At 49.3% G+C, this 12,452-nt stretch overlaps 1 protein-coding gene across 1 annotated transcript in view; it reads right to left on the reverse strand.

Moving 5' to 3' along the window:
• Positions 1-12,452, reverse strand: part of SH2D4B (SH2 domain containing 4B) — a 1,358,492-nt gene that overhangs the window by 926,934 nt on the left and 419,106 nt on the right. Inside the window, exon 5 of the mRNA XM_069610827.1 lies at positions 9,423-9,582. Within this exon, the coding sequence (XP_069466928.1) occupies positions 9,423-9,582 (160 nt within the window). The remainder of the gene's footprint in view (positions 1-9,422; positions 9,583-12,452) is intronic.

The raw sequence follows: 12,452 nt of genomic DNA on the forward strand, positions 1-12,452 counted from the left end.
TCACATTGCTGGCCCAGATCCACATGGCCTGGTGACAGCAACTTTCACCGCCACACGTGGCTTTGACTTGGTGACACAGAAGTCAGCCTGAGAGTCATCCTGTGCCGGTTCGGTTGACAATATGGGCCGGGTCAACAAGGCCTGTGCTGGGATGGTGTCAGCTACATCTCCCCCACCCATTGGGGGGGGCACAGGTGTCCCTGATTGGTCCTCCACACACTGGCCTCTTGGACCATGCTGCACATCCTGGCCACGTCCCCTACCGCGCCCACCTCTTTGAGGTTGGCCACCTTTGGCTCCCTTACTGCTTGGTTGCCTCCCAACCATGGCACTGATGTTGTTGTGCAAATGGGAGTTGCAGTAAATAATTTTCCTGGGCAATTGGGGGGAAAGGGGTAGGGAACTAGATGGAATATGTACCCTAGTGCCCTAGCAAGGCTGTCTGTGACCCCTGGGGGAAGATGATGGGTCACGCAATGCACAGTCACCCCGAAAACAAAATTTAATGTGCACGCGACCCCTGGTAGACCATGTGCGTGGAATAAAGAACCTGCACTACGCTGTGGCACCCAGAAACACAAAAAATAAGCGTACGCATGGTACACACAGCCTACAATGACCTCTGAATGGGTACGCGACACACAGGGGCAACCACAGTTGAAAAATATGTGCGCGACTCACCGTCTGCCTGGAAAAGAACGTGAAAAAGACGCCTGTGTGCGCGTTGGCAACACCCCCGCCAAACAAGAATCACCCACTCGCTCTCCACAAAAAGCACATACAAGAAAATGGCATCCTACGTATACCTTTTAACCCAGCCACCATGTGCAACGTCACTTACGCGCGTACGCGCTAAGGGCCTTTCCTCCAATTACACGCAGTGACACCCAGACGTGCAGTTTTTGCATGTGTACAATCAACATGCAACCGTGTTGAGGGAAACGCCCTTGTGCGTCACGTCACAGACGTGCTTACGCGCTAAGGGCCTTTCCTCAAATTACACGCAGACGTGCAGTTTTTTCACGTGCCAAATCACTCCGTATCAAGCTGGCCACACAACAACACATGGAAGACCACACTCCTGCCCTGAAGGCCATTTTCCTACCCCCCAGAGCACCGAGCATGCTCCCACCTGCCATCTGCTGTTGCCTGTCTGCCTGCTGCCCACCTGCCCTGCTGTTTGGTGCCTGCACGTCAGCCATCTGCAGGGGTGCAGTTGCTGTGACCACCCCTGCTGGAACAGAAGACTCCCGACTGGTATTCCATCGCTCCGCAGCCCAGCCCCAGGACCCAGTCACCCACCCACACTTGCCTCTGGGGTTGCTAGTCGGACACAACACCATCTGGCACCACTGGCGACCCCCAGCCAGAGAGGCAGATGGCTACCAGCTTCAGTGCCAATGAAGTTGGTATCCTGGTGGAGCGAGTCCTGGGGCAGTATGATACCCTCCTTGGAAGTTTGCGCACCGACAATGAAGGATGGAAGAGGATCTGGATGGACGTTGTGGCTGCCATCAACGTGGAGGGGGTGGCAGTCCGCGACATGCAACACGTCCGGAAGCGCTGGGAGGACTTCAGGTCCAGGACCCTCAACAAGGCCCGACACCTCTTGATGGCAGCGGATGCTGAGGGGTGCTGGGTCCGTCTAACTAACAACCAGATGAGGGTTCTGGAACGTGTACACCCAGCGCTCCACCTCCAGGTCCTTGGGAGGCAGACCCATCTGGAGTCGAGCGGTAAGTGTACATGCGTACTGATTGGATGCTGTGCATGTTGAGGTGTGGCAGGAGTGTGCAGGTTGCACATATGTCTTTGTAGGGCCATGTATGGATGTGTATGTACAGGGACATGAGTCTGCCGCATGTGAGTCCTCTCATGTGTGAGACACATCGATGGTGTATGTGTTGGTAAGCATGCTGCCCACATGCAGGTGTGGGTGCACACATTTGTTTTAAATTTCTATGTATGTACTGTGGCATGGTTGTGGTGTCACACATGGGTGCTGCTTCCACCTGCATGTATCTGCACTATGTACATGTGCATGTGTGTGTATTTGACAAGTGTGCAACTTTGATACACCATGGATGTATGTGACACTGACATGTAGGAGGCTGATTGTGAGATGTGACATGGATGGCAATGTTATCACTGCGACAGGTGGTGGAGATGTACAGGTGCGTGTATGTCTGGTGGCACGTGTGCATGTGTTCTGCACTCCCTGTGTTGCATGTGACGTCAGGCTCACCTTCGGCTGCTCATGCTGTATTTTGTATATGGATGGTGCTGCCTGGTGCAACATTCCTGTTGATTTGCTCATGTGTGTGAGTTGAAATGACATGTGTGTTGGGGGGTGTGATGCCATGTCTGAAGTTTGACACTGTCACTCATGTGCAACTGTCATGTGTGTATTAGACCATTGTACAGTCTCCCTGTCTGCATCGTCAACTGATGAAGAGGGCGGAGACGGTGCTGTGGAGCAAAGCGGCAGGGATCGCACTGCCAGCCAGAGACGCAAGGCCCGGCTCCCCTCCCATGTTGTCATCTCATCGGGGAGTGAGGAGTCTGGTGCCGTGTCCGTGGCCGCAGCTGCCGAGGGTAGGTCCAAGAGGTGGAGGTCAGAGGTGGACTCCTCGGCAGCAGAAGAAGGGGCAGCTGAGACCCCACAAGGTCCGATGGAGGAAGATGGCACAGAGTCATCCAGGTTGGTGGGGGGTTTGGTTGAGGAGGAGGCCGTGGAAGGGACACACACAGGATCTGGAGGGGGGATTCCACTGGTGCTAGTGGTGCAGTCCAAGGGCAGGGACAGGAGGCAGCACAGGCCGCCGCAGAGGTGCCTGTGTGTAATCCTGTCCCCGATACTGTAACTGCATCATCTTGCACCAGCAGGGATGCCTACGTCCAGACCCGTTTTCAGGCAGGGGATGAGCTCACGACAACTGGCCTTCCTCTGCCTGCGGACGTGGCTATCCGGGTCTGGGTTGAGCCTGTCCTGACTGGTGTGGCGTTGTGTCAACGGGCCATGCGAGGTGACCTGCAGTCTTTTCATGAGGAGACTGCACATCATCTCGAATGGCTCATTGACCGCGTCGGCCTACTGGGACAGGTCACCCATGCCGGATTCCTCCGTTTGATGGGGCTTGCTACGACCCCCTCCTCAACTGAACCCCCTATGCGCCAGTCGTCCTCCGTGCCATCTTCTCACCCATCAGTCACCTGGGTGCCCTGTGGAGCTGCCTCTGAAGGTGCGGCCAGGCTGGTGGAGGAGGCATCCCTGCCACAGTCGGGAGTCAGACGTCCAGCAGGGGTGGCCACATCAACGACTGCACCCCAGCCAGCGGAGGATGTGCAGGCAGCAGGAGGCAGTGCACGGGCAGAGGCGCAGCAGCAGCAGCAACATGGTGGGAGCCAGGATGGCTCGGGGCCTTCGACATCGGAGGGGCAGGCATCGGCCGGAGGGCAGGAGGACCCAGGATGGGAAGTGTCTTCCGTGTGGCAGCGGTTGGGCCACGCCATAGATGCGGAGCGGCAGCGGGAGGAAGAGGCACGGCTCACGATGGTCAGGGCGGAGAACTCCATACGGAGGGCCCTGAGGCGGGCCGAGTGCCTCGAGGCAATCCGCAGGGAGTTTGGGGTGAACATGTGGACGGCCCTGCGGACCCTCGGGGCCATGGAGGAGGACCGCCTCCGTGACATTGAGCAGGAGTTCGATGATGCCCTGGCCCGGAACATCCCGAAGTGAGCCGTCGGACGAGCCCGAAGCCCTTGTAAATAGTTCTGTAGTTAGTGTTAGGTTTCCTTTGGTTTTGCATTTTTTTTTACCTTTTGGACAATGGGAGGGGATGAGCGCACAACAACTTGCCTTCCCCTCCCTGCGGACGTGGCAATCCGGGACCATGTTGAGCCTGTCCTGGCTGGGATGGCATTGCGTCAACGGGGCATGCGAGATGACCTGCAGGGTTTTCGTGAAGACTCTGCACGTCATCTCGGATGCCTCTTTGACCGCATCGACCTACTAGGACGGGTCACCAGGGCTGGATTCTCGGTGTGCTGGACCTTCTACCGACCTCCTCCTCACCTGAACCCCCTATGCACCAGTTGTCCTCCGTGCCATCTTCCGGCCCAAGTATCACCTGGGTACCCTGTGGAGCTGCCTCTGACCCAGAGACCAGGCTGGTGGAGGATGCATCCCTGCCACAGTCGGGAGTCGGAAGTCCAGCAGGGGTGGCCACCCCAACAACTGCACCCCAGCAGGAGGAGGATGTGCAGGCATCAAGAGCCTGGGCACAGGCACGGCAGCATCAGGCTCAAGGTGGGAGTGATGATGGCTCGGGCCATCAACATCAGAGGGGCAGGCATCGGCCGGAGGGCAGGAGGACCCTGGATTGGGTGTGTCTTCCGTGTGGCAGCGGTTGGGCCAGCAAATAGATGCGGAGCGGTGGCAGGCGGAAGAGGCACGGCTCACTATGGTCAGAGCAGAGAACTCCATGCTCAGGGCGCTGAGGCGGGCTGAGTGCCTCGAGGCAATTCGCAGGGAGTTGGAGGTGGACATGGCGTTATCCCTGTGAAACCTCAGGGCCATGGAACAGGCCAGCCTCCAGGACGTGGAACGGGAGTTCGATGATGCCCTGGCCCGGGAAATCAACAAGTGAGCCGTAGGACTTGCCCGCCGCCATTGTATATAGTTAATTAGTGTTAGGTTTCCTTTCTGTTTTTATTTAATTTGGGGTGCTTGGACAATGCCCCACCTTTTTGTATATAGTTGTTCATTAGTTAGGTTTTTTGTAGGTTTCCTTTCAATGGTTGGGCTCATGGACCCTGGATTTGTACTTTGTATATAGTTCAACACTGGATTTAACTTCATTTAATGGATCAATGGATTTGTCTTATTTTTTCACTTTGGATTTGGTTTGACGGACAGACACTTTGGACCCATGTGCTTTTGGCTTGATTTGGATTCTGCTTTCACGCATTTTTTTGGGATATTTTGGACATGCAGCTGTTTCTTTATTATTTCCATTATTGTGTGATTTTATTTCATTCCCTTGCTTTTGTGTTTAATACATTTTTATTTCATACTTCAATGTGTGGTATTCTCTCTTTGGTTTCATGCATGTCACGATGTGGGTTTTCTCATTCACTTGCACCCATTGTGTGTGTGTGACGGACATGTATTGATGTGCATACTTGCCCTCTGGGATGTATCATGTGATGGGGATTTCAATGTGGGGTGGATGTAATACTTGGTTGTGTGTTTGGACTGGGGTGGTGTGGGGTGGGATTTGGGTGGCCATAAGGCCCATGATTGTGGATCGTGCTGACGTGTTGGGGGGGACATGAGTCGGGGCCTGCTGGCAGGTGCCTGTCCCTGCTGGGTGGGTGAGTGGGTGGGGGGACATGGGTCGGGGCCTGCTGGCAGGTGCCTGTCACTGCTGGGTGGGTGAGTGGGTGGGGGGACATGGGTCAGGGCCTGCTAGCAGGTGCCTGTCACTGCTGGGTGGGTGGGGGTGCAGGGGGACATGAGTCGGGGGCCTGCTGGCAGGTGCCTGTCACTGCTGGGTGGGTGGGGTGCATGGGGACATGAGTCGGGCCTGCTGGCAGGTGCCTGTCACTTTTGGGTGGGTGAGTGGGTGGGGGACATGAGACGGGGCCTGCTGGCAGGTGCCTGTCACTGCTGGGTGGATGGGGGAGCAGGGGGACATGAGTCGGTGCTCACTAGTGCATGATGACATGTGGGCTGGCTGGGGGGTATGGCCAGGGTGTATGGGCTGCCTGCGGGGCATGGTCAGGGTGGATGGACTGTCTGCGGGACATGGCCAGGGGTGCAGGGTAGTCCCCTGTGTTGTGGGCTGCTTGCGTGTGGTACTCCAAGCGCACCCCCAAAATGTACATACCCCACTCGTCCAAGGCCTATCGCGTGTAAAACGTCCTGCGCACCCCGACATACATGTACCCCACTCGCCCAAGGCCTATCGCATGTGATACTTCCTGAGCACCCCCGAAATACATGTACCCCGCTCGCCCAAGGCCTATTGCGTGTGAAACTCCCAGCACACCCCTCAGAAAACAGGTACCCCGCTCGGCCAAGGCCTATTGCGTGTAAAACTTCCCGCGCACCCCTGAAATACACGTACCCCTATCGCCCAAGGCCTATAGCATTTGATACATCCCGTTCACCCCCAAAATACATATACCCCGCTCACCCAAGGCCTATCGCATGTAAAATTTCCTGCGCACCTCCGAAATACACGTACCCCACTCTCCCAAGGCCTATAGGGGTCACACTCACGTCTGTGAATTCTGCCCCTACAAATCACCGAGCTCTGCTGTCCATCTCCACCTCTGACCTAGTGGCACTGAACATGACATATTCCCTGGGAGCTGCATATAACCACTACCTCCTCTTCCTCCTCTTCCTCCCATGCATTACCAGACTCCAGATACTGCCAGCAAATCCAAAGGGTCCACCTCGGGCAGTGGTCGAAGTGTACCAAAGAAGTAGTGGAACTATGTTTTCTGCTGGCCTGTCCTAGCTCCCCACAATCCCCATCGCCACTCCCGTCCCAAGCGCAATCCAAATTACCAAGCACATGTGACCACTGTTTAAGGAAACTTTCAGTGCTGTGCCCTGAAGTGCAAGTTTCAACTTCTTCATACACTGATTTTAAAACGAAACCATTCCGGAACTGTTTCTTTTAAAAATAAAAGTATAGGAACAGTCAAACGTAATTTAAAAAAGTAGAGGAGCACCGCTCTCAAACGCTCCCGCCCGCTTCGACCTCTGACCTCGGGGATGTTGGTCCTTCTAGCTGGTCCTCTTTGGAAATGCTTCAGATGCCTCCAAAAAGTGTAATCATTCATCCAGTGTATATCATGCCTCTTTACACTATGAATAATACCCATGTAATTTGAATTGAAGGTATCAGACAACCTTCAACCTCCTGGACACCCCCTTGAAATGCTATTTACAAATATTTACCACGTTTTTATGTTACAATGAACACTAACACAGTGACTTCCTTGCCATTCTCACATAACAAACTAAATCCTACTCATCTAAATACATCTAATATTAACAATAGAAAAAATAGTCCATATGTGCCCATTGACCTGCACTTTGGGCAGGTACCCACTCAAGGGTCCGCAGCTACACTTTAGCTCACTGTACCTTTCACATATGGGAAATATCCATTTGCATATCAGTCTTTGACCCGCACACATGGGCAGTCCAGCACCGAAATGCTATGGCAATTCCCTTTTGAACAAGAGTACCTACAGCAATCCCATACACGTGTTTCAGCCTTGTTGGGCCTCATCAGTGAGGTGGAGCTATGCCTCTCTGAGCACAGTGAACAAGGGATCCACGTCCGGATGACCCTACCAAACCTAGGGTGACTATACCTAAGTCCCTTAAACAATCAAAAAATAGTCCATAGCTGCGAGAACAAACATGGCTAAATGACCTGTTCTTTGGGAGGGTACCCACTCGAGAGTCCGCAGCCACACTTTAGCTCAGTGTATCTTTCGCAGAAGGGAAATAGCCGTTTGCATATCAGTCTTTGTCCCGCCCACATGGGCAGTCCAGCACCAAAATGCTAAATAGGTTAAAAAAAATGATGTTCTGAGCCTGCAAAAAGTTTAGGGCATAGATGCCATGTTAGTAATTGGAGAAGGCAGTCATTGACACCCCACCACGCGCAGGTTTTATTGTCTACTGATTGACAAAAGAGGCAGCTGTGAAATATATATATTATATATTTTTTTTTTTTGTCTCTTCTCTCCAAAACCACATGCTCGCTCGGTGAAAGTACGATAGTGTCGACCAACAATGGCTCTCGACTCTTCTAAAAAAGCATTTTCAGGTTTCAAAATCTAGCATATCTACAAACGCAGAAACCCAGAAATGGCTCACCATATCGATGGCAGTTTTATCCCTGTTTAAATACATTGTAACCTCAGATTTTGAGCTCTACTGTACGGTGGCGCAAGCACAGTTTGCGAAACACTGGTACGATGAAGCGGACAACTCACCCCACACGTGGATAGAGGAATACACCACTGTACCCACAAACATCAGATCCGTTATATTTGATACGAGGCACAGGGATTCCTGTGATTTCGACCCTATGAGCTGCACCGTGAGGCCCTGGGGGGCTGTATATAAAAAATTGAAAGTAGAACTTCCATACAATCCTGAAATTCCGCAATGGAAATACCCAAATGTTCCCCCTACATTCAACACCAGTATACAGGAGGCCTAGGATCCCGATATGGAGATGAAAGTTGGAGACATGTACATAGATGGGAAGTTCGTAACCCTTGCAGTATTTACGAGGGGTGTGGGAGGAGACCCCCTCCGAACGCTACAGTACTATCGAATGAGATCTGCATATCAAGCGCGATGGCCATCCTTCCCTGACGAACATCCCTCCCACCCATGCACACAATTGGTTACAACTCGGGGAGGACTGGGAATCTCTAAACTGTATAAGACAATCCAAACCCACATCCCCACATCCAATCAAGTGAAAGAGAAATGGGAAGTGGATATGAGAATACAGATACCTGAGGACAAATGGGAAAGATATTTATGCATTTACAAAAAGAGTGTCCCTCAATGTGGGATTGCGCCAAATACAGTTTAAAATCCTTAATAGATTGCACTACAAAATTGCTAAATTCACACCTGATGATCCAGGCAACTGCCCCAAATGCGGGACCCCCCAAGCGGGATCCTATCATATGCATTGGGAATGCCCGGTCGTGGCAAGGTTTTGGGCGAGTGTTGCAGCCATGTTGACAGACATTACGCAGATTTCCCCGTGTCTGACCCCACAAAAATACTTGTTTGGGCATATTGGGAAATGCTCTGAAAAAGTTAGAAGACTGTTCAATGTATCATGTCTTATTGCCAAGAAATGTATATTGCAAGTGTGGAAAAGGCCGAACCCCCCCACCATGAACACTTACCTACGTGAATTAACTTCTATCAATGAATGTGAGGAACAGTACGTGCTAACTCTACCAAGTACGAGCCGACCAAAAGACATTTGGGGCCCTTTCAGGGCGTACCTATGCGATATGCTTTCGGACAGTGAAACAACTATGTAAGCTGTAGATTCTTAAACATTTGGTGGAGATATTGTTGTATGAAGGACCATATGTTGTGTTAATTGGATGCTGCTGTAACTGTTGAGACCATCAATAAAGAGATGTTTTAAAAAAATACATTGTAACCTGTCTAATCTTCTCGTCCATTCCCCTATTACACTATACCTTCGTTTTACACAGACAGGGAGTAGCCACTCACTTGTGGTCCTGAAGTCTGGACTGTATACACTTTTCACTCTCTCCCTATTAGCTTGCAGTCACTCTAAATGACTAACCAACCTCACTTGCCCTTGGCCTCAGTTGTCTGCCCTTACCAGAGTTCCTCTGCCTCCTGCTGGGCCTGCAGTCTTGCCTTTTCCTCCATAAGCTCTTCGGAGATCTGCTCATAAGGCTTGTCTCCGGGCGCCTCTCCCATCACCCAAACCCAAACATCGCCGTCGGTCCCAGAGAGCCACTGAATGTGCTTTTCGTGATCTGCAATGAAAGAAAGAATGTTGATGAGCCAACATCATGATAATATGATTTACATCTATTTAAAGAGGCTAAAAGCTTTAAGGAAAAGCACACGAAAATCGTATAGTCTTAATAAGGCACATCACAGAAATAAGAGAAAATGCTATTGCTATTTGATTTCCATTACAAGTCTTCCCCTAGGCCTCCCTGCTAGGACTCTTCTTTTGGCCATTTTTACAAATTCTACATCAGTCTGCAATTCTGTGCATTTGGGGGAGTAATGTTTGTGAGTCACTTTTTGTGCAGAAATTATGATATTTCCAAATCTCCTTGTTTCAGTTCATCTTTCAGATTTGTACTTTGTATGTGCCATGTGTGCACTTTTGATAATACAAGGATCGTCCTATGGGGAACTTCCGACATTTCCCAGTAGACCTCTGCACCCCTGGCCTCTTGTGTGTGATAACCTATTTTGTATCCACATTTTCTCATAGGAAAACGGTTGGGCTTCCTGAAGATGTGTAATATGGGGCCACTTTTGGTTCCCAGTCCACCCCTGGGTGGAACGCACTATGTTGGTACACGATCTAGACAGGCATTGCCTTTAGGGGATTTGAGAGGCAAAACGTACTTCACCCCAATTTACCCTCTAAAATGTTTTCTCTCTGTGCCTCAATTCAATGTGTGGGTGCACATTATTCCCGATCGTGTAGCCAATGTGGCTCCTATGATAGTGGCAATGCTAGTAGAAAAGGGGAACCTTTGGTGAGGATTCCAAACAACACTTCCCAAAGCAATGCTCTTGAAAGAATTGAGTTAAATGATCATCATAGCACAAGCACATTTATGTTTTAAAACCTCTATTTACTTAAAAATGACATGTATAATAGGTTGTGTTTAAATGGGGAGATTTAAATAATTGAATGCTTCAAGATCTTTCAAGCTAGTACTAGACATTGAATTCACAGGCAGGGTTCATCCTGGCTTAGAACACGTAGCTAGGTTATGGTGAACTCGAGTTACAAGCTAATGGCCCAAAAACACAAGCCGCACCCTAACCTATTCAACCCAGAAATAAACAATGAAAAAAGATATCTACTGGCCTGGATCAGGCAGCATGTGCTTGATGACTGTCCCACCCCAACAGAACAGAGCATCCCTCCTGGGGGCCTCACTTCTTTCTCGCAGGAACATTATCTCATATCGTATTGTCACAAGCAGCACATTTAAATGGAAAGTAGCAGTAACAGGTGAGTCAGAGTAGGTCCATTGTCTTTGGCAAGCCCTAGCAGTATAAAGGTTAGGTAATACGCACTGAATAGGTGCATTTGTAACTCAGAGCCCCGCCCACCAAAGCTACATCTAATTTCTACCCTTTTTCCCATAAAAAGAGTCACAAAATGAGCCGCCTTCTTAAAACTTTATAGCTTTTTTCAGAGCCTTTTTCACATTCACAAGAAAATGGGTTGTTTTGTGTGGCACTTCACATATTCCTCATACATTCTACCGATCAATTCTCGGATGTCGGTGATGTCACTGAATCCACTTCACCTAAAGGAGAAATCGTCACTTTTTACTTTCTTCAAATTCTTTTTATTATGCGGGTGGAGACGCCCCCACTTCCCCTACCTTATCATATCCCCTTAATTCACCCCAATCTATGTTTTAAAATGTACCTACTTACCTAACCAATTCGAAGAAAAAAACAAAGATTTCTGAGTAGGTGAAATTGGATTCCGTGAAATCTATGGTATCAGTATTCTCTGGCCTCACCTCCCTACGTACCATGCTCTGATGATGCACCACAAAGAAAATGATGTGCCCATCAGAAGCATTCTTTCCTCAGAATTAACAACGGGTTCATTTTGTGTTGTTCATTTTCAGAATGCCACACACTGCCCAGATTCACAGAGAAAACCATTTCTGATGCTACTGGATCATTGGAGACAATGCATAAAACTATGACACTGCACAAATATTGCACAGCCATCATAATATGTGTCTGGAAAAAATATCAAACATAGTGTGTCGGTTGTTGGACAGGAGATAGACAAATTACTATGCAATGGACTACATTCATGCAAATAAGTAATAGTTTGTTGGTTAATATAGGCTTAAAACACACAACAGAGGTTCATAATTCATCATTTTAAAACTTGCAGATGCATAATTCAGAATCCATGAAAAGAAGTTCAATTATTAGAAACCTTAAATCTAAATTACACTGTGCCATTAAGACTCACATGTCATGCCTTTTAAAATGACAATGTATCTAAACTTATTACAAACAGAATAATACCAAATCCATTCGGAGGAAGTTTGCTTAACTATCTTTTTTGATAGCTCCATGCTCTCCATATATATTGGAACTTGCCAAATAATGTAATTTCATCATCAGAGCTTCTGCAATGATTACAAGCATCAAGTAGTGAACTAATACCGAATTTGCAGAGAATTGGACAAAGCTATTTAGCTCTTATGTGCAATGAAAGCACACTAATAAACATACAAATCATAGGGGTTTTTATTAGTTGTAGTTCACGAGCAAGATCATTTTACAGCCCTCACTGTTTTTTCATACAAATCTAGGAAAGAACAAGTACATCTGTAAACAAAATGTAAAATACAAAGTGCGTGCAGTAGGTGGGTATAACAGGTCAAGGTAGTGACCACGACAATGCCAGGTTTCAATCAATAGGTAATCTATGGAAAGATGTATAGTTAAACGTTTACCAATTACCAGAACACTGCAAAATTCCCAATATGTATTTTTTTTAATAAAACATTGGGGGTCATTACGAGTGTGGCGTAAGGGGTTAACGGCGCCGGTAAAGGTGCTGGAGCCGTCAACCCATTACTGCCGCATTACGAGTCTGCTCGCAGGATCCCGC

This window comes from Ambystoma mexicanum, chromosome 8, assembly GCF_040938575.1.
Source record: "Ambystoma mexicanum isolate Mex_15411 chromosome 8, UKY_AmexF1_1, whole genome shotgun sequence".
In the NCBI taxonomy this organism is placed as follows: domain Eukaryota; kingdom Metazoa; phylum Chordata; class Amphibia; order Caudata; family Ambystomatidae; genus Ambystoma; species Ambystoma mexicanum.